This window comes from Gekko japonicus, unplaced genomic scaffold (genome assembly GCF_001447785.1).
Source record: "Gekko japonicus isolate JY-2015 unplaced genomic scaffold, Gekko_japonicus_V1.1 scaffold1085, whole genome shotgun sequence".
Classification (NCBI taxonomy): Eukaryota; Metazoa; Chordata; class Lepidosauria; order Squamata; family Gekkonidae; genus Gekko; species Gekko japonicus.
The window spans coordinates 569,492-590,335 of NW_015159746.1; the positions used below are offsets into that span (position 1 = coordinate 569,492).

The window sequence follows — 20,844 nt, forward strand, 5'->3', positions numbered from 1 at the left end:
CCCCCACCGCCCGGGTTCTAATCGGAGGCGTCACGGCGAGTTCGGGGGCGGCTTCGTCCCCACGACCAGCCTGCCCAGGCGGCTTCGAGAGCCCGGCTTGACCCTCCGCACAACCCCCCTCTGGTGCGCGCTGCGTCACTCGGGGATGCAGGAGCCTGTGGTAGGGTGGCCTTGCCCGCCCCCAGGTAATGGCTGGAGCGCCGTCTCCCGCTCTCGCACCTGGCGACAAGTATCATCAGTCCACCTGGGGACCAGTGTTCCCTCTAAGCTGAGTCAGTGTGAGCTAGCTCACAGTTTTTTAGCCTCCGGCTCGCACGTTTTTGTCTCGGCTCAGGAAGGATGGGGCTCCAGAACAAACTAATCGATGCAGCAGCCAAATCGCTCGCTCACAACTTTTCAGGCTTTTGGGTCCCCCCCCCCCATTTCCCGGCAGCCTGCCTGACTGGACATTTTGCTGTGTTTTTTTAATTAAGCTTTCATGTAGATATTTGGGCATCAGTGGAAATAGACATAAAAAGGTGCAGAGATTAGAGGCGTCTCATCTCACTAGGTACTAACTTTCTGCTCCTCAGGGCTACCATATTTTGAAAAGCAAAGAAAAAAAGAGACCTGTTTCCTGACTGACTACTATGAACAAGTGGCCACCAGTGTTTCCTCTAAGCTGAGTTAGTGTGAGCTAGCTCACAGTCTTTTAGCCTCCAGCTCACATATCTTTGTCTTAGCTCAGCAAGGAGGGCTCCAGAGCAACTAATTTATGCAGGAGCCAAATTGCTCGCTCACAACTTTAATGCCAGTAGCTCACAAAGTAGGATTTTTGCTCCCAGGACTCCGTAGCTTAGAGGGAACATTGGTGGCCACTATAACAAATCTCATAAATACTCTCTGCTATTTTAGCTGTAATCATTGCTACTAACTAGGAGTATTCTTATTCTCCCAACCCCAAAAGGGGACATATTCATCAGGTTTTTTTAAAAAAGAGCCCCAAAGAGGACACGACACCAAAAAAACAGAACCTGACCTCTAAAAAGAGGGCATCTGGTAACCCTACCGTGTGCACGTTTGTCTTTGCATTCTTCACAAGCATTCTTTACAACACCCTCCCCCACCTCCTGACTGGAGTATAATGACTTGGATCTCCATTGCATCTCCTGTCTGACCGAAGGGAGATTTGACTTGCTGGCCTCCAAGGTGCTACTGGACTCATATCTGACTGTTCTACTGCAGACCAGTATGGCTACCTTCTGAAATGAGACACAAATGTGTTTCTGTAAGAACAGTTTCTTTCGCGCTAACATAACACTCGTGGATCAGAAACCAAGCACACACTTGGAGAAAAAGAGACCTCTTTAACTAGGTTTATGGGTTAAATCTACATTGACTGTCACTATGGTTAACCCTGATTTAGAGTTCCCTCTTACCAGGGAACCAGCATAGCTGATTCAGAAGTATAACATTTGGCAGTAGTTCAGGCTACTGGGACGAGAGTATCATTGGGTCATGTGAGAGGGGGAAAAGCACAGGAGTTACTACTTCCATCTGCCCAATATGTTAAAACAGCAGTGTGTTTAGATTATAGTATCAGTTACTGACCAAACTATTAGGTGTATTCTGTGTCTCCAAATCTCTTGGTGATGCAGTTACAAGCCTTGGGCCATTGCCTGACTTCTATGGCTTCTTGGCTGAGCGTGAACAAATTGAAACTGAACAGTGACTCAACAGAGGTAACACTGGTTGGGAAACCTGAGGTCTTGAAGGACATTGTGCTTCTCACTTTTGAGGGATTCAGCTGACTATTGTTGACTTGGTTACGAGCCTGGGGGTTGTACTAGATCGAGCATTATTTGATTTGGCCATGCCATGGTAACATTGAGACTAGACTGCTGTAATGCAGTCTGTAGAGGTCTCTTGGAGTCTGTATTTGGTGCAGAATTCCACAGCTTGGTTATTATCAGGAACTAGATGGAGCATGCAGATTGCTCCCATTATGAGTCACTCCACGGTCTGATCATCAGTTACCAGGTTCAATCCAAGATACTGGCTATCACATTCGGAGTTCTTCATGGCCTTGAACCCTTCATATTTGCAGGACCTCATCTCCTCCTATGCCTTGACACAACAACTTTGCTCTTTTGATCAGGGCCTCTTTACCGGTGCCATCTGTCAGGGTTCCCAGTCAAAAGACTCAACAACGTTCCTTCGAAGTTTCCGTTTATTGAGAGTAAGTACTTAGGACACCATAAACACCTGTGTCAGGAATGGAGGGATAGTCAAAGGAACCCCAGATATACCCCTTTCATACAAGACCCCCAGATATGCAGAGGCCAATAAGCAAGCACCTAGGAGCGGGGGCAAAAAGCAATGGTTACATTCCCAGCGGGAAACTAAGAGCAAGCAGCTCACAGCTTCAAGGACACTAGAAAGATAACTGCCTAAGACTAAGGGAGGAAGGGAGGGGGAGTGAGAGACATGGACAGCAACCCACACATTCCAAGCCATGGCGGCATTAGCTGACACCATCTTGCAGATCAGCAACTGCTGTACACATGAATTCTTTGTAGCAGCCCTGACCTTGTGGAATGGCCTGCCTGAGGAAGTCAGCCAGGAAGCCACCCACACTTCTAGTATTCTGCAAACTGTGTAAAATAGGATTATTCGGGATAACATTTTTATAGAAATAGTAGGGTTGCATTACCCTGACCAGAATGGCCCAGGCTAGCCCAGTCTCATCAGATCTTGGAAGCTAAATGGGGTTGGCGCTGGCTAGCATTTAGGTGGGAGACCACCAAGGATTGTCAGGGTTGTTATGAAGAGGAAGGCAACAGCAAGCCATATCTGAGCATCACTTGCCTTAAAAACCCTATGGTTTTTAAGTCAGCTCAAAGATGGCAAAAAAAAGGTTCAGGAAGGTGCTTTAATAGAGGGAATGGGATTGTGAACTGTGCTATCACATATAGTGTATATTTTCTGTAGCTCTATCAGTTTTCTTTCTCATTGCATTAGATTTCTACTTATGTAATATTATTTTCTTAATTTTTCACCTCATATTTAATCCCTATGCTTCATTTCAGATTTCTGCTAGTCTTGTTGCATTGTGTCTATTATGTGTCTGATAATACTGATTGCATTGGCTTGCATCGTGTGATCTACCTTGAGTCAGTGAGAAAGGTGGACTATAAGTAATGTAAGTAAAAATAAGATAAATGAAAATTCCTTTGTGTGCGCGTGTGTGCAGGATACCATAAACGCCTTTGTGTGCGTGTGTGTGTGTCCGCAGGAAATGACACATACATACATACATACATATATATATAGAGAGAGAGAGAGAGAGAGATATCCTGTCCCAGTCAGGTGAACATCTCACCTGCAGCAGTACACTCCAGGCACAGGTTTACCACTACTGTGGGAAGGATAACTGATGCATGTAAAGTTCTTTGGATGCTCTCAACTGTAACATAAATGCTTATTATACCTCTTTTTGATAACAGTGTATTTAATATTTTGTTCTGGGGTTTAAAAATGAATAATTAAGTGACTATTTTGCTTGCTGAGTCTAGTTGGATGTAGTTCACTTTTTTGTTTAAGCATCTTTAAAGTGTCTCATCTTTTCTTTGCAGAATTAGTTTCAAAATGACGAAGAAAAGGAAACATCAGGAGGATTTTCACAAAGTGAAGCTGAAAGTGGGGAAAAAGAAGCCTAGATTGGAAAATGCCACTGACACAAACTTCAAAACAACGTCTGTACATATTCCTGAACAGCTAAGAGAGGACCCAGTACTTCCAACGAACAACAGAAAGCTTAACATAAAGGTATAGTTGAACACAAACATCAATACCAGCCATAATGTTTCCTGAGTTAGAGTTCAGTAGCATCTTTTGAATCCCATTGAACAGAACAGAAGCTTCCATGAAGATATACTTTTATGGCAGCAAAACCATATAGTGACTACTTGCTCAGGTTCTTCCGTTATTTCATGAAATAACTAGATGCTGTCCTCCCCTGGTATTACTGTTTTTCAAAGTCTGTTATGATAATCAGCGTCTCACATATTTCACACCTCCACCCTTATGTCATCTATTAGACCTTGCTGTGTTTTGTGGCAGTTGTGTAGTGAGTTTCTCTGGTCTTGATAAAGGTTGTTTGCTGAAATATACTACATAAGAGCCCTCACTTACTGGATAGACAGTACTCTCAGGGGTGGGACGTTCACAATGGACTGCTGATCATTGTGATGTAGGCCAACTTATAGTTTTGTTGTGTTCAATAGTGGGATCTGTTGGGTTTCTTATACTTGGTTATCGTTTTCATCTGGCTATCATTTACTTATTTATATTGCTTCATTTATACTGTGCCTTCCTTTCCCACTTGGGATGTAAAGCGACTTACGTTGTTCACCTCTCTTTCTGTTCCTGAAAACTCTGTGAGGTTGGTTAGGCTGAGAGTGTAACTGGGCCAAAGTCCCAGCTGGCTTCTATGGCAGAGTGGGGGTTCAAGCCTGTATATCCCAGATCCTAGTCTAGCACTCTGACCACTACACTAGTTCTTACACGCATGCCATCTCCTGCAGGCATATTAAGTTGTATTCATTAATGGCTTTAAGTTCAACAGAATTCTTCTACAGGTTGGATGTTACAAAAAAGTTTTAGAAAGTGTTTGAGGATGGGAGAATGCTTCAGGACATGAGGTCCATTGTATGTTAGATGCAGAGCAGCTTCCATTGGAGCTGGTTTCAAGTTACTCCAGGCAAGAGGCAATACATCATTTACACTACCTTGCAAAAACAAGTCAAAGAAAACTTTTTACCTAAGCTCTTTGAAATCTACCTCACGGGGTGTCTGTTGTGGGGAGGGGAAGGGAAAGGAGTTTGTAAGCCGCTCTGAGACACCTTTGGGTAGTGAAGGGCGGGGTATAAATCCAAACTCCTCCTCTTCTTCTTGAAATCAGTGTCAGACTTTTCTAAATCTGCATCTGATTACAGTTCAGCAACATTGTGAGGCTTAGATTTTTGCTGTCCTAGTACTCTTCTGTTAATCATAAACATGTCTGTAACCAGTAGTTCAAAGGGAAGATATTCATTGTTCACAAATTACTAGTTACTGTTGTGAATGAGAGTAAACCATTTGAATGATTTATTTATGAAAAGTTTGGTTTTAGAAAATTTGTGATGCGAGTTACTTTTGAAGCTGTTACTAACACATGCAGCCTGTTTCTTCTAGGATCTCCTCTCACAAATGAACCACTATAGTGCTGGAGTTAAACAAAGTGCGCTTTTGGGGCTCAAAGATCTGCTGTCCCAGTATCCATATATTATCGATGCCCACCTTTCAAATATACTGAGTGAGCTGGCAGCTGTGTTTACAGATAGGGACTCTACTGTAAGAGCAGCAGCAATCCGCCTTCTTCAGTTTCTGGCTCCAAAAATACGAGCTGAGCATATCTCTCCATTTTTCCCTTTGGTGAGTGCCCACCTCTCCAGTGCTATGACTCACATCAGCGAAGGAATTCAGGAGGATTCTTTGAAAGTGTTGGACGTTCTGTTGGAGGAATACCCTACTCTTTTGATGGATCGCAGTAGTGTGCTGCTGAATAACTTTGTAGAGCTTATATCTCATCAGCAACTGTCAAAGCGGCTGAAAAACAGAGATAATGTATCATGGATGCTGTCTGTGAGTCCTAATCGTAGGATAACTTCCCAACAGTGGAGACTGAATGTACTGCTCAGACTTCGAAAGTTCCTCCATGTGTTGGTAGGAGGATCCAGTGAATTGGACGATGATGGGCTACAAGGAGAAAATAGCAGCCCCCAAGTGCCAAAAAACGCCTTAATTGTTAGTTGGCAAAACCTTGCCAAGGGCCAGGAGCACATCCAGTTGTATGAAAGTGGGGGCTTGCAACCCAGAACCAACTCATCATTTCGGCTGAGGTAAGAAACTAGCAACCTGTTTGAAGGTCTGTCTTTTGTTGCTGACGTTGGACTACTTGTTTGAAGTTGCTGGTTCCAGTCCATTTATCAGCATATTCTAATACCTAATGTTCCAGGAAACAATGCTCTTGCAATGTGCCAGTTTAGATATTGACCCTCTGAGTTTGGTGTAGTGGTTAAGTGCGTGGACTCTAATCTGGGAGAACCGGGTTTGATTCCCCACTCCTCTACTTGCACCTGGTTGGATGACCTTGGGCAAGCCGTAGTTCTGATAAGAGCTGTTCTTGAAAAAGAGCAGTTTCTGTCAAGAGCTCTCTCAGCCCGACCTCCCTCACAGGGTGTCTTTTGTGGGGAGGGGAAGGGAAAAGGAGTTTGTAAGCCGCTCTGAGACACCGTTGGGTAGTGAAGGGCGGGGTATAAATCCAATCTCCTCTTCTTCTCCTGCAGTGCACAGAGCCTACAGGCTATGGACTCGGGATTGGGCTCGTACTACTATATGTAGGAAGTGACATATGATTTTAGCATAAATACATTACTCCCAGTTTCAGCTGTGGATCTCACAAAAATGACATGAATAAAATACCTTGGCTAATGTGCAATGCTTGGCATTTCTGATACATATAAGAACATAAGAGATGCCAGTGTTGGATCAGGCCAAAGGCCCATCCAGTCCAACACTCTGTCACACAGTGGCCAGAAATACCAGTGCCATCAGGAGGTCCACCAGTGGGGCCAGGACATTAGAAGCCCTCCCACTGTTGACCCCCCCAAGCACCAAGATGACAGAGCATCACTTGCCCCAGAGTCCCTATCTATACCTTGTGGTTAATAGCCACTGATGGACCTCTGCTCCATATGCTTATCTAATTCCCTTTTGAAGCCGTCCATGCTTGTAGCCGCCACCACTTCCTGTGGCAGTGAATTCTAAGTGTTAATCACTCTTCGGGTGAAGAAGTGCTTCCTTTTATCCGTTCTAACCTGACTGCTCAGCAATTTCATGGAGTGCCCACGAGTTCTTGTATTGTGAGAAAGGGAGAAAAGTACCTCTTTCTCTACCTGCTCTTTCCCATGCATAATCTTATAAACCTCAATCATGTCATGTAGTATAGTCTGTTATGACTAATTCAAAGTGGTTCTTGACCAACTGCATTGCTTGTGTGCCTGCAATAAAGGTTTAATTTTCATTCCTCCTCTGCTGCTGATATTGGGACGTCCTGTGGAAGCCAGATGTGTTCAACCCTTGCCTAATAGTGTTCTGTGTCTCAGTATCATTCAGTGTTCTTTTTGTTGATTTAGGTAATCTAGTTTGGGACTGAATATAGTACCAGATATTAAAGAGCTAAGAAGGTACAAATTACTCTTGATGGCAAACTTGATGCATAGGTGTTTCTCAATAGGACAGCAAACCAGGGCTAGCAACAGGCAAAGCAGGAGTTCATGCCTGCTTAGGAAACTCTCCCGGGATGCAGAAAAGTGTTACTTCTGCAAGTTAAAAAATGCACAGACTCCCCCCTCCCCGGCCACCTGATTAAGACTGACCATACTGATTGCATTCGAGGATGCTCTGAATATTGAGGTCAGTTGAGTGTCTGTTAAGCAGAAACAAAAAATGGTGGGGGCAGTGGGGGGGGGGAGGAAGTAGCTTTCTCAAGCCCCTAATGATTTATAGTATTCTGGAAAGCATGATGCGTGTATGTGCGCACACCCACCCATCCATCCCTGAACACAATGTTGGGCAGCAGTCAGCAACCTTTTATAGAGGCAGTATAGGCCTCGTTGAAAAGTTGATTAAGGATCCAGGAAGTTTCTGCAACCTGAACACTGGTTGTTAGTGGCGAGGTGCCAATGCTGAGAAAGCCCTATCTCTGGTGGCTACCCAGTGTACTTCTGAAGGCAGAGGAACAGAGAACAGGACTTTTGAAGCGCAACTTAATTGGCATGCTGGACAATATGGGCAGAAGGGACCCTTCAAATATCCTTGTCCTAAAACATTTACGGCTTTAAAGATTAGAACGAGCACTTTGAATTGTGCTTGGAAGCACATGGGCAGGCAGTGTAGATCTTTCAGCACTGGAGTGATACAAGCCCTGTATCCTGCCCCTGACAATAGGCTGGCTGCTGCATTTTGGACCAGCTGAATTTTCTGGACCATTTCTAAAGGCAGCCGCTTGTAAAATTTATTACAGTAAGTAATCTAACTTGGCTGTAAGTAAAGCATGGATCGCCATGGCCAGATCATACTTTTTGAGGAACAGCTGTAGCCGACGTACCAGCTGAAGTTGATACAAGGCCTCCAACCATAGAAGAAGACTTGGATTTATACCCCACCCTTCACTCGGAGTCTCAGAGTGGTTTACAATCTCCTTCCCTTCCTCTCCCCACAACAGACACCCTGTGAGGTGGGGCCGAGAGAGCTCTAACAGAACTGCTTTTGAGAGAACAGCTCTGAGGGAAACGTGACTGACCCAAGGTCACCCAGCTGGCTGCATATGGAGTGGGCAATCAAACCCAGTTCCTCAGATTAGTGCTCTCAACCACTACACCAAACTGGCTACTTAACCACTACACCATAGATTGGGATCCAGCAACATTTCCAAACTATTAACCTGCTTCTTCAAGGGGGTGCAGCCCCCTCCAGGAAAGGCTGACTCCTCAGTCCTCAAGCAGCTGTGTCATTGACCAGCAGTGCCTCAGTCCTGACTGGATTAAGCTTCAGTTAATTAGCCCTGATTCATCCCATTACCATCTCCAGCTGGTGAAGATACAGTCTTCAGTTCAGGACTTCTACAAGTAGAGCTGAGTGTCACCCACATATTGGTGGCACTTTGCTCTGTATCTTCTGATGATATTTTTAAGTGATTTCATGTTGCTGTGAAAGGGGGGGGGATCCCATGTCATTTAGCAGCATCACCCTCTGGAATCAGCCAGTCGAGTAACAGTGGAATCGCTGAAGCATGATACCGCTCAATCCCAGCTCAACCAGGCTCTCTGGAAGTTTACCATGGTCTGTGATATCAAATGGCACAGAGGGGTACAGGAGAATCAATAGGGATGCCCCCTTGTGTCATTCTCAAGGCAGAGATCATCCATCGGGGCAACTAAGGCTGTTTCCATCTCTAAACCAGGCCTGAATCCAGATTGAAATGCGTCTGGATAATCCACCTTCAAGACAGCTTGAAGCTGTGTAGCCACCACCTACTCAGACACGTTGCTCCAAAATGAAATGTTGGTTACTGGGCTATAGTTGTTCGGGTCAGTAGGTTCCAGGGATGCCTTATTCAGGAGGAGTCTCATGACTACTTTTTCAGAGCATTTGGAACTACATGCTTCTGCAGAGAGGCATAGATGGAGCTGCTGGAAACTAATTCATACATAATCCTGGTTTGTTGCCTTCCTTTTGCATCTGTGTAATAGGTGATCCCTGGAGGCATCAGCCTTGATTCCTTGTCAGACTATGTTGTGATCTTGGTTCTGTTCATTGGGGAGACAACTTGTTTGCTCCACAGCCCCAGCAGTAGCAAGGGGAATAGTGGGGAGGGGGTGAAGTGGGGCTTGCTCTGCCTTATTAGAAGTATAAGCCAGATAGAAATCATAACGTGTTATGAGCCAATTATATGTTTATTTGTTTGTATTGAGTAAAAATGTTGTTCTATGATGTTATTGAAAAATTTAATAAAAAATAATTTACAAAAAAAGAAATCATAACGTGTCTAAGTTGCAGTCTGGGGCTGACAAATAAGTTGCGTTAGTAGTCCATTTTGAGTTGTATTCCTGTATGCCACAAGATTAAATAATCTATTCCATATCAAGCACCTCAAGGTCAAGCAAAAGGATATCTCAGAGAGGAGCTCATGATTCTTAGGAAGAGAATCAGGATACAAACATGCATTTTCTGCAGAGAGGTCACATTTCAACAGTGTAAAGCTGCCTGACTGGCTCTTAGTACGTGCTGAAGAGCAAGCATAGCACAATAGGAGCTGAACTTCTGTCTTCTGGCCCAACCAAGAGTCTTGGGCCCGTGGTGTTACTGAGGAAGCTGGGCTCTTGTTAGCTACTGCCTGTATGTTTTTCACTCTGTTTTGCCAGAGAGCAGGGCATGAGACAGTAGCGTTAGGGACATAGATAGCATTTGTACATACTTCAAACTGACTGTTCCAACTTAATAGTATTCCAGAGCTCAGAAACATCTAACATGCAGTCTGGTTCTGTGTATGTTTTCCTGATCTTGTGTTGTGTCCCAGACGCTCTCTTTATATCTAGAGAGAGAGTCTGGGACATTGGGGAAATACACACACACACATGTCTCTGTGTGTGTATATATATGACAGAGATTGTAGCTCAACTACAATAACCTGATATTGTACTTTGTGCATTAATTTTGTAAGGAAATTTTGGCATCTGTTTTAGGTCTCTGGTGAGTGTAACAAGTAGCACTGAAAAAGGCCTGTCATCCCCTGAAAATTTGAAAAGGTTCATTGAAATAATAATTCCATTGCTGCTTGATTGTTGGATTGAAGCATCTCCCACACAAGTTGCAGCTCCCGTCCTTGGAAATCTTCTGGAACCTGGATCTCTGCAGCTTATGGAGCAAGTACTTAGCATTATACACTTATTGTGGAAGCTAGCAAAGCAAAACGAAGAGCCACAGCAAATGGTAAGAAATTAAAATTACTGGGGCTGGGGAGATAAGAGAACGTGAATGGGTGGTCAGTGCATTCTGTCTGCTTTAGTAGACTTACAAATGTAATTTGTAGAAAAGGTGAGCTTCAAGTAGTCAGAAGATAATGTATTGGAAAGGTGTATACCTTCATCCTTCTTTTATATATGAAACTACAGAATGAAGAAGTGGGCAGATACTGTGCTGTTAGATGGTCAAATTTTTCACCCTTCAGAAGCTGAAAAAGTATATTAATTGGTAGTTTCACTTGTAGATCAGAATGTAATCTCTTAAGTATTTCATTTATAGAGATGGTTCTTGTCCCTTTCTCTCAGTTAACATGATTTTTCAAATAGCTTCCCAGTTATTTTGCTGGAATAGTAAAATATGGTTAGGATATTTGCACAGAATGGGATCCTAAGAACAACTTTCACAACTGGCTTCCCACTAGGTGTTTGGAAATGCTGGTGGGTTTGGGGTTTATTCCCCAAAGTGATGATATGTTGGGGAGAGTGGCGATGCCAGGAACTGAGCTCAAAAGCTCCTGGAATGGGGCTGGGACTTAGCCTAGTGAGGTACCTAGAACTATGGGTGCTGAGAGCTCAAAACATAAGGAAATAGCACTCTGCTGTCTTTACTTGTGTGATTGACGTGGCATAAAGCCCATGGATTAACGGGGTCTGTTACAAATTCCAGTAATATGAAATATAACCTGCTTTTGTCTGATCAGTGGAGCAGAGCCTTCTGCCTTCTGCAGTTTAGGCTTAATCCCAACTAAGACTGCAAAGGTTTGGGTACTGTTCCCCATGGCCTGGTATGATCACTTGTGTGAAAGAATGAACACAGTTATATCTTACAGTCAAGTAATGAAAGGTTTATTTTTTTACAATTGCCCCTCTTCTGCTAGCTATTAGTCAATGCTAAAAGCTTTTGTCTTATGGCTAATGGGTGGTCATTTATGTGACTTGCATTATGCATGTGAAAGCCTTTTAAATAACTTTCTGTTTACAAATCGGTAAAGCTCTGCCTGTTTTAAAGCAACTGGCAATTATTGTATGGAGAAAATGATTACCATGGTCTCTTTGATGTGTGGTGTTTTTACAACAGGAAGCATGGCTTCGAGCAAACTACCTGGTTGATTTCAAGCACCATTTCATGTGTCATTTTCCTTATTCATTCCAAGAAATGATCAAGCACAGAAAGAAAGATTCCTTAAAAAGGTATGCAAGGAAACAATATCCTATCAGTGATGGTTAGCAGCACAAGAGGGAGTTATAGAGTTCCCTGGTGGATTCCCCGGTGATAGGACTTGGGGATTTTCCAAACAAATAAGGAGTTCTCTGTCCACACACTGAGTCCTCCGGCAAGTAATTGGAACGGAGGTGCCAAACTCTTTTGTTACAAGGGCTATATCTGACATAAATGTCACTTTGTTGGTGTGGACACAGGCAAACCCAATTAATGATATTAATTTTTACTCAAAATATAAACATGCTTTAAACATAAGAGCATAAGCAGAGCCGTGCTGGATCAGACCAGTGGTTCATCTAGTCCAGCATCCTGTCTCACACAGTGGTCAATCAGTTCCTCTGAGTCTGCAGAATATTCCAAATGAGGCTGCCACATAGATCTATACAGGGGCATTACAATATCAGCTTTATCATTCTCAGTCCCTTTCCTGGTCATCCCTCACTTAAGAGTCTGCCTTTTTTCACTGCTGCAACACCCTGGGTTAGAACATAAGAGAAACCATGTTGGGTCAGGCCTATGGTCCATCCAGTCCAACACTCTGTGTCACACAGTGGCCAAAGCCTAGGTGCCCTCAGGAGGTCCACTGGTGGAGCCAGAACTCCAGAAGCCCTTCCCCTGTTGCCCTCCAAGCCCCAAGAATACAGAGCATCACCCTGGAGGAGCTGGCTACTTTGGAGAGTGGACTCCCTTCTGTTAGACTCCCTCCCCTCAAACCTGTGTGCCTGACTGGGCTTGGAAATGAGGAGGAGGAGGAGGAGGAAATGGGCCACAGGGGTGGGTGGTGGGTGGGGAGGAACGATCATTATGGGATTCCTCTCTCCGAAGGAATGTTCAAAACATACACACACTTTCTAGCTCTCCCTCTTGGAGTCTTCCCCCCCACCCCCAGAGCTATCCCTTCCCAGTGCAAGGCAGACCGCTCCAAGCAAAAAGCCTCTGCCAAGCCTTGAGGTCCCCTCTTGGGAAGGAGGCAGCACCACCTCTGCACACTACTCCTGACTGGGCACTTGGCAGCATCCTTCAGGCTGCTCAGGAAGATGATACTTTCCCTTCTCTTCTCCCCCCCAGAGATTTGGTCCAACTTGGGATGCTGGACGGGAGACCGCTTCCCACTGGTCCGAACTGGGTTGGAATTGGTGGGGAAGAGGGATGAGCAAAGAGGCAAAGCCCAGAAAGAGAGCCCCCGAAGCGGCTGGTGTACTTGCCGCCAACTCCCGCCTGGTCTTGCTGTCGGGCTTGGCTTCCCCTGCCACCTGGTTCAGCTGCACCTGCTCCTTCGTGGATGTCATTGTCCAGAGTAGTGGTGGGGGAGGAGAGCGACCGGCACTTCCTTTTACTGGTCTTGCAGTTGGACAGCCCTTTCCCTTGGCCCCCCTGGCATGACACGAGCTCCCCCTTCTCTCTCAGTGCGGACCAAGTGGCTGCAACAGCCAAGGACCGGGGATGAGACAAAGCGCGGGGTCCTCCCCCCCCAGCCGTCAGCCATGGCAGCACAGCAGCCCTGTGTCTCTCACTCGCTGGCTACTTCAATCCCCCCTCAGCCTGAAGCCAGTTGAGGAGAGAGCAAAGTGAGAAAGCGTGCCCAAATGGGCTGGAGTGGAAAGCTCCGAAGGGGGTGGGAGCAAGTGAGCGCACAGTGGCAGCCCTGTGCTGGCAGCCACTTGGGAGATGTGTTGGCTCCCCAAGTGGAGGCTGACGGGCATTACTGCAGCAGGTGCACCTTCAAATTGGCGGCTCCCAGTGTCTGAAGAAACTTCCCTGAGAGAAGCAGGGCGAAGAGGACCAAAGACCTGGATGGGGGGGAGGGGACCAAGGGTGGGGACGCAGGGGACAGCCCGGCCAGTCCCCATGAGCCAGAGCATGCCTGTGCCTTGGGTCGGGTTCGAAGCGGAGCTGGGAAGGCAGCCAGCAACAGGAAAGAGGGGAAAGGGGTGTGAACAGACTGGGAAGAATAAAAGGAAACAGAGGAGCTGATGTCGGGGAGAAAAAGAGCTGGGAGCTCAGTGGTTGTGGAAGGAGGTTGCTTGTGGGCCAGATAAGAGCCCTGGGCAGGCCTGATCCAGCCCATGATCCTGCATTAGAGTATCCCCTGGCCCTTCTCTCTGGTGGGTGGGATTCCATATGTTGCTTGTAACACTTTTAGGCACTAGAAGCCTTTTAAAAATAATTATATAAACCTGATATTCTGACACTGTTCTACTCTGTGCCCTAGCACCATTAACTGTGTGTGTGTGTGTGTGTGTGTGTGTGTGTGTGTACACACGTGCTAACTGTGGACCACACAGAGTCCTGAAACTGTCAGCTGCTTCTTGTTCTTCATAGATCTCTTTCCCCCTGTTACTGGGGATGTATGGGTGATTGCATTGGGTCTCGATGAGTCTTCAGTACTTTGGATTAGATGTCTCTTGTGATATCTAAATATAGCTTTATGCATCTCATGAGAGGTTCTGTTAAAGCAGTTTCCCCTCTTAAGTAATGCTGAAGTGTTAAGGCTTTGTCAATGTTCATAAAACTCTTCTCTCTGTCTTCCATCTAGCAACAAGTACTGCACAACACCTTCAAATAATGTTGATCATCTCTTGTTAAATTTGACCCTATGTGATATTATGGTCTCATTGGCAAGTTCTGCAACGCTACATATGGATTCTCATTGGCTAGATATGATTAGAAAGTTTGTGATAGAGACGCTTGAAGATGGTTACAAGTTGAACTCTAAGCAGTTGAACAGGTTGCTGAGAGTGACATGGAGGCTTTGGCAGATACAGATAAGCAAAGGTAAGGGTCACTCAGTCTGCTGCATTCTTTTTTTAGTGTGTTGTGTTTTGTAGTTTTTAGGCTGCTTGCATTAGTCTTCCGTGTAGAGCAATCCCAGGTTGAGTCTAGAGCCGCTTGCTGCATTGACCCAAGTTTGGAACAGATGAAATGCTGCCTGGTCTCTTAACCATAGGAAATGCTGCACAAGCAATTTCCCCTCTCCACTTCCCTTTTGGGGGCTGACTGTGGCTAGTGTGCTCCACCAGTGCTTTTGATAAAACCACAACTGTTGTCAAACTGGGTTCTGCGAACATTACTAGAAGCAGATCTTACACTGGTTTGGGCTAACTTAACCCATGCAAAAAGCTAATCGTTGTTGACTTCAGAAGCATGGGAGAGGCCTATGATCCTGCAGATGATTCTGATCTTTTGTAGTTTGGAGGTCCCTCAGCATTAACCTGCTCCAGCTTCCTGTGTGTACAGGTGGGTTAGTTTTCGTAGTGGTCACCTCCCCACTTGGGGATGCATAGAAGTGAGATCTTCAAATAAATTTCCCCCTGTTGGAGTGAACAGTGATGCAGTGATTAAAACAGTGTGTTGTTGCTACTGCCTCTTCTTGGGGCTGTTTCTCCTGCTTCTCTTGCCAGTTTGGTGTAGTGGTTAAGTGAGGGGACTCTAATCTGGGAGAACTAGGTTTGATTCCCCACTACTCCACATGCAGCTTCTAGTGTGACCTTGGGTCAGTCACAAGTTCTCTCAGAGCTGTTCTCTCAGGAGCAGTTCTCGAAAGAGCTCTCAGCCCCGCCTACCTCACAGGGTGTCTGTTGTGGGGAGGGGAAGGGAAAAGGAGTTTGTAAGCCGCTCTGAGACACCTTTGGGTAGTGAAGGGCGGGGTATAAATCCAATCTCCTCTTCTTCTTTGTACTGTTGCACTTTTCGGTGCAAAACGTGTGTCACAGTAGGAAGCGGGGACAGTGTTTTGGGGTAGTGATTAGGAGTGTGGACTCTAATCTGGGAGAACTAGGTTTGATTCCCCACTGCTCCACATGCAGCTTCTAGTGTGACCTTGGGTCAGTCACAAGTTCTCTCAGAGCTGTTCTCTCAGGAGCAGTTCTCGAAAGAGCTCTCAGCCCCACCTACCTCACAGGGTGTCTGTTGTGGGGAGGGGAAGGGAAAAGGAGTTTGTAAGCCGCTCTGAGACACCCTTGGGTAGTGAAGGGTGGGGTATAAATCCAGTCTCTTTTTCTTCTCTCTCCTGCAGTGCACAGAGCCTACAGGCTATGGACTTGGGATTGGGCTCGTACTACTATATGTAGGAAGTGACATATGATTTTAGCATAAATACATTACTCCCAGTTTCAGCTGTGGATCTCACAAAAATGACATGAATAAAATACCTTGGCTAATGTGCAGTGCTTGGCATTTCTGATACTTTTGTAGTATACTCCTTCAGGTAGTGAAGGGCAGGGTATAACTCCAATCTCTTTCTTCTCTTCGTTTTTGCTGGAAAAGTCCCTTTGAGCAAGGGTTCCTTGGAAGCCACTCTGGTGACTGGCTCCCACCACTCAGGATCTCCAGAGAACATCTAGACTGACCCGCTGAGAAGTTACTCTTCCAGGGTGGTATTAGAGCAATAACGAAGTGAAAGGGTAGAAACCTAGAAAATACCTTCTAACCACCTATGTAAGTGCCCATGCAGTCTAGTACAAAGGGAAGAGATTCAGAGAAATGTCCTAGAGAAGTAAATTGTACTAAATCAAGCCCCCCAAAAAGTTTTATTGTAAAAGGGATTTTTTTAAAAAGGAAAAGGGTGGTTGGATGTAAGAAAAAAGGTGGGAAAAGGGCAAAACCAAGGTACAGGGAAAAGGTATGCAGCACCGATGTTTAAATAAATAGCGGTACAGTTGAACTAACTTAGTTAAACACGTTACCAAGGCTGTTACAGGTTACTCAGAGCATGTGCAGAGTTTCTTGCAATCCTAAACCCTTACCCAACCTCTGGTGAACCTGGTCTCTGCTGAAAACTGACAACAAAGGGAATGCGCAAAGGTCTGGGTAGTTTTTGGTCAATGGAATTGGACCGAAGTCAGCCTCCTTTCTGAGGAGCTGCTTTAGTAGATGCCATGCAAAGCCCCCCTCTCTGATGTCAGAAGCTACTATTATCAATCATGGACGTTCCACCTCCATCAAGCAATGGGTAATGGCTCTGAACTTCCATGGCAAATAGGTGGTCTGGTCCAAACCGGGTTGCCTTTTGTTCATAAAGGATTAACTCCACTAGGATAGTCAATGTGGAATGGAATTGAATGGATCATTCTGATGGAACCTTCAGGGGTCCAAAACCCTAGACACTGCTGGTGGCACTATTGCCCTAGTCAGGTTTTAGGGTTTCTGTCACAACATGGTGGTTGCCTCAGATCTGCATGCTGGATGGGTTCTGTTTTCCTTTGTTAAATGTTTGTGCACAGGACCCTGGTCTCCTCTTTGCTGTTGTTTATTGTATTTGAAGAGAAAATGCTGAGCAGATGTACATGCATTAATCTGTAGCTAAAGTAATGACTTTTGCCCTTGGAACAAAGTTTGAGTCCAGTGGCACCTTTAAGACCAACGAAGTTTTATTCAAGGTATGAGCTTCTTCAGATATAGTGAAACAGAGTTTTGCACTTGGATTTATTACTAGAGTAGGGACAGATCTGAGAAGTAGTCCTTTGCTCTATATGGTACCTGATGGGTTCCACTGAATCTCACCCATTCCTTCTTCCTACTACGGTTCCCTCCCACCATCCCACATGATTTGCAGATTTCATGATTCCCAGTACAGCCTTTTTTGGTAGTCAAAGGGACCTTTCCCTTCTTTTTTACCAGCAGAAAATTTGGCTGCATTTAATCAGTATGTTTACAATGGAGATAGACAAAAGGGGGAAGCTATTCCTAACCAGCAGTCCCACTGTATTTCATTTATACCCAACCTTTCTCCCCAGTGGAGACCCAAAACAGCTTATGTTGTTTTTTCCCTTATGCATTTTACAACAGTCTGGTTAGGTTAAGACTGTGATTGGCCCAAGGTCATCCAGCAAGCTTCCATGGCAGCGTGGGGGTTTGCACTTGGGTCTCCCAGATCTTGTTCAGTGCTTTATTCACTATACTGCACTGGGTCTCCAATCAATCAAATACATGTGTATAAAATCAGGATAAGAGGCCTGAAATTTTATAATACAAACCCATGTATTTATTAAATCAATCATAATATAGCATGGGAAGAAGTAAACTGAGACATGTGGCATAGTGCTTGTGTGTGCTTGTAACAGAACTGGTGAGTTTCACAAAACATTACCTCAAAAATAACACTTCAGTTTGCCATTCACGTTTTGATCACACAGGTCTTCTTGAACTGCTTAAGGCTAGTAGATTGTTTTGCTGTTCTTGATACAAATAAGAGGATGAGGCCTTTCCTGTAATAAACTCATCCACTTTACTGAAAGAAAGTAGGTTGGATTCAGCCAGCTTTTCTCTTGGTGAAAAGAATGGAGATTCATTTTATAGCTCTTAGGCTCTTACGAGCTATTGTAGTAGTAAGTACCATTGTCACATTCCTCTCTCTCTGGGCACTTTTCAGTGACATCAGAGGAGGTGTGGCCTTCACTGCAGGGCTGCCTCCACAAAGGACAAGGGGAGCACAAGTGGACAGAAGGTCTAGGTTCCAAGCTCATATCTCCCAGACGCTTATAGCATTGTACATAGGCATGAGTTGTGGTGCCAGGACGTGGCAGAGCGAAGTTATAATATCATAATGCGCACATCAGTTCAGGGCAGTTCTGTACCACTTCAAGAGATAACATGTTTGCTTTTTGCTTTTCTGAATGTGAGTTTCTCAGAGGTGGTTTTAAATTGGTTGTCCTTGTTGAAGTTAATGGAACATTTCAATCTGAAACACACACAGAATGCATTATCTTTGTGCTCTGGGTGGGAATCTGGAATCCACTTGAGTCTTTCCTGCACTGCACATGTGGGAAGGCACTTCCTCTTGTGCGAGAAGAGTTTCCGCTGCTCCCCCTTCCTACTCAGCCTTCTGCACTGCCTCTTGGATTCTTCCTGAGTGTTCCCAGATCCTCAGGCACGGCTTTTCAGGTGATACAGAGGGCTGCGGTACAAAGGTGAGGTGACATGTTCATTCCACAAGGAGGTCTTTGGATCTAACCCATGGTAGGATGAGGTGCCAAAAAATGTCCCTGCACCTGTTCCCTAGATCAAAGACAATTTAGAATTTTGATTTCTTCCCTCAGTGACTTCTGAAACACTAATGAAAGCTGTTTACACACTCTACCAGCAAAGAAACCTTCCTTTCTCTGTGCGTACCTTGCTTCTGAAATTTTTCAGCAGAGTTTATCAAAAAGAAGAATTGAACACTCAGACAAACAGGTAAAATATTTATTTGTTCTAATTTTCTGTTAAATTCCCTAAGATATAAAATTTCTACTGAGAAAATCCCAGGGTGCCTCACTCAGGCATGGTAGATGCTAGCCAGGACACTTAACAGCTGGGCAGCTGGTAGGGATACTGGCAGCAGGGCATGAATTTCACAGGTGGGCTCTTGGCATATATAGCCTTTTTTCTGTAAATATAAGTAAGGTTTGCTGAAATAGGAGATGCCTGAGTAATATTGTTGAAGAATGTATTGTTATTTTGGTTTGAATTGAGCCAAAACATGAGAGGAAGAAATGCTATCATTCATAGGGAGGGGAAACAGGTGAGGGTATTCCATTTCTGAGGGCAGGTTATTGCCCAGCATTTAAATTTTAAAAAAGCAGGTGTAGCTGAGATCTTGATCCAGAAGGAAAATTAAATACTTTTTAGAACCAAAAGTTTCCTTTTTTGTTCTGAGGAACAGCATATCCCATGGTACTTTCGTTGTAGAACTTCATGATTTCTCTGCTTTTATTGAAAATTGTATTCATCTGTTTGCGTGTTCTAATGGATTGTGTGTGATTATGGAAATATATTAATGGTTTAAGAAAGCGGTCTAAACTTCCAGATGTTTTACGTTGATGCTTTTATGCTTCTCTGTGTTCTCCAGAAGCAGGAGTAAAGTATTAACACGTTGGCTGGCTGGTCTCCCTCAACAGCTTGTTCTCCTTGGCTTGCGAAACCCGGAGCTTTCAGACCAGCTAATTGGAACTATTTATTCCGCAGCATCTCGAGCAAACAAAGAAATGCTGCAGAGTTTACAAGCTGCTGCTCCTCGGATTTATGGTAATTTATCTGTGGAAATTTAAAATTAGACGTATTGGTGTGTGCGTATCTTGAGGGGTAAAGACCCTTGATGTCTGAGTAGGCAGGGGTCTGGAAATAAATACTTCAGCAGTAGATTGGGATGATTCTGATTCGAAGTGAGCCACTGCTGGTGCAGTGGGTTCATTTTGAAGGAAAGAGACTTGTGCCAAATTGTCTTGCAGAACTAGAGCGAGACGTGGATGAGTCTGTAACTTGTGTTACATTTGGCAAAATATGATTTTGTTGATTTTTCACACTTGTGTAACTCTTAGTGGTTGGGCAACAACTCTGAAGTTAGTTGCTGTAGATTTTCCAGGCTGTGTGGCTGTGGTCTTGGCATTGTAGGACCTGATGTTTTGCCAGTAACTGTGACTGGCATCATCAGAGGTATAACACAGAAAGATGGAGAGAGCCAGTTTGGTGTAGTGGTTAAGAGCGCGGACTCTAATCTGGGAGAACTGGGTTTGATTCCCCACTCCTCCACTTGCACCTGCTGATGTGACCTCGGGTCAGTCACAAGCTCTGGCACAGCTGTTCCTGAAAGAGCAGTTTGTGTCAGAGTTCTCTCAGCCCCACCCACCTCACAGGGTGTCTGTTGTGGGGAGGGGAAGGGAAAGGAGTTTGTAAGCCCCTCTGAGACTCCAAGTAAAGGGTGGGGTATAAATCCAATCTCTTCTTCTTCTCTTCTACTCTCTGTGTCAAGGTGAGAAGAAAAATGGTAGGCAGGTAATTTATATCTACTCTGGAAGGTGGGTAGGGCTGAGTCATTATCTTGTTGGGAGTTCCCCAGGCTATGAACATGCTAATGGAGGAGCTTTCCTGAGGAGGTTCTTTTGTATATGGATTGTTTCCTGGAAACAGGAAACCTCCTCAGCAAACAATCCATATACAAAAGAACCTCCTCAGGAAAGCTCCTCCATTAGCATGTTCATAGCCTGGGGAACTCCTACAAGATAATGACTCAGCCCTACCCCACCTTCCAGAGTAGAT

At 44.8% G+C, this 20,844-nt stretch overlaps 1 protein-coding gene across 1 annotated transcript in view; it reads left to right on the plus strand.

Moving 5' to 3' along the window:
- The first annotated feature begins 2,159 nt into the window (after positions 1 to 2,159).
- The window catches only part of TEX10 (testis expressed 10), a 33,849-nt gene continuing 15,164 nt past the window's right edge, over positions 2,160 to 20,844 (plus strand). Inside the window, exons 1-9 of the mRNA XM_015405536.1 lie at positions 2,160 to 2,218; positions 3,069 to 3,181; positions 3,615 to 3,807; positions 5,215 to 5,921; positions 10,329 to 10,575; positions 11,686 to 11,798; positions 14,366 to 14,604; positions 18,867 to 19,002; positions 19,658 to 19,833. Of these exons, the coding sequence (XP_015261022.1) occupies positions 3,628 to 3,807; positions 5,215 to 5,921; positions 10,329 to 10,575; positions 11,686 to 11,798; positions 14,366 to 14,604; positions 18,867 to 19,002; positions 19,658 to 19,833 (1,798 nt within the window). The 5' untranslated portion in view covers positions 2,160 to 2,218; positions 3,069 to 3,181; positions 3,615 to 3,627. The remainder of the gene's footprint in view (positions 2,219 to 3,068; positions 3,182 to 3,614; positions 3,808 to 5,214; positions 5,922 to 10,328; positions 10,576 to 11,685; positions 11,799 to 14,365; positions 14,605 to 18,866; positions 19,003 to 19,657; positions 19,834 to 20,844) is intronic.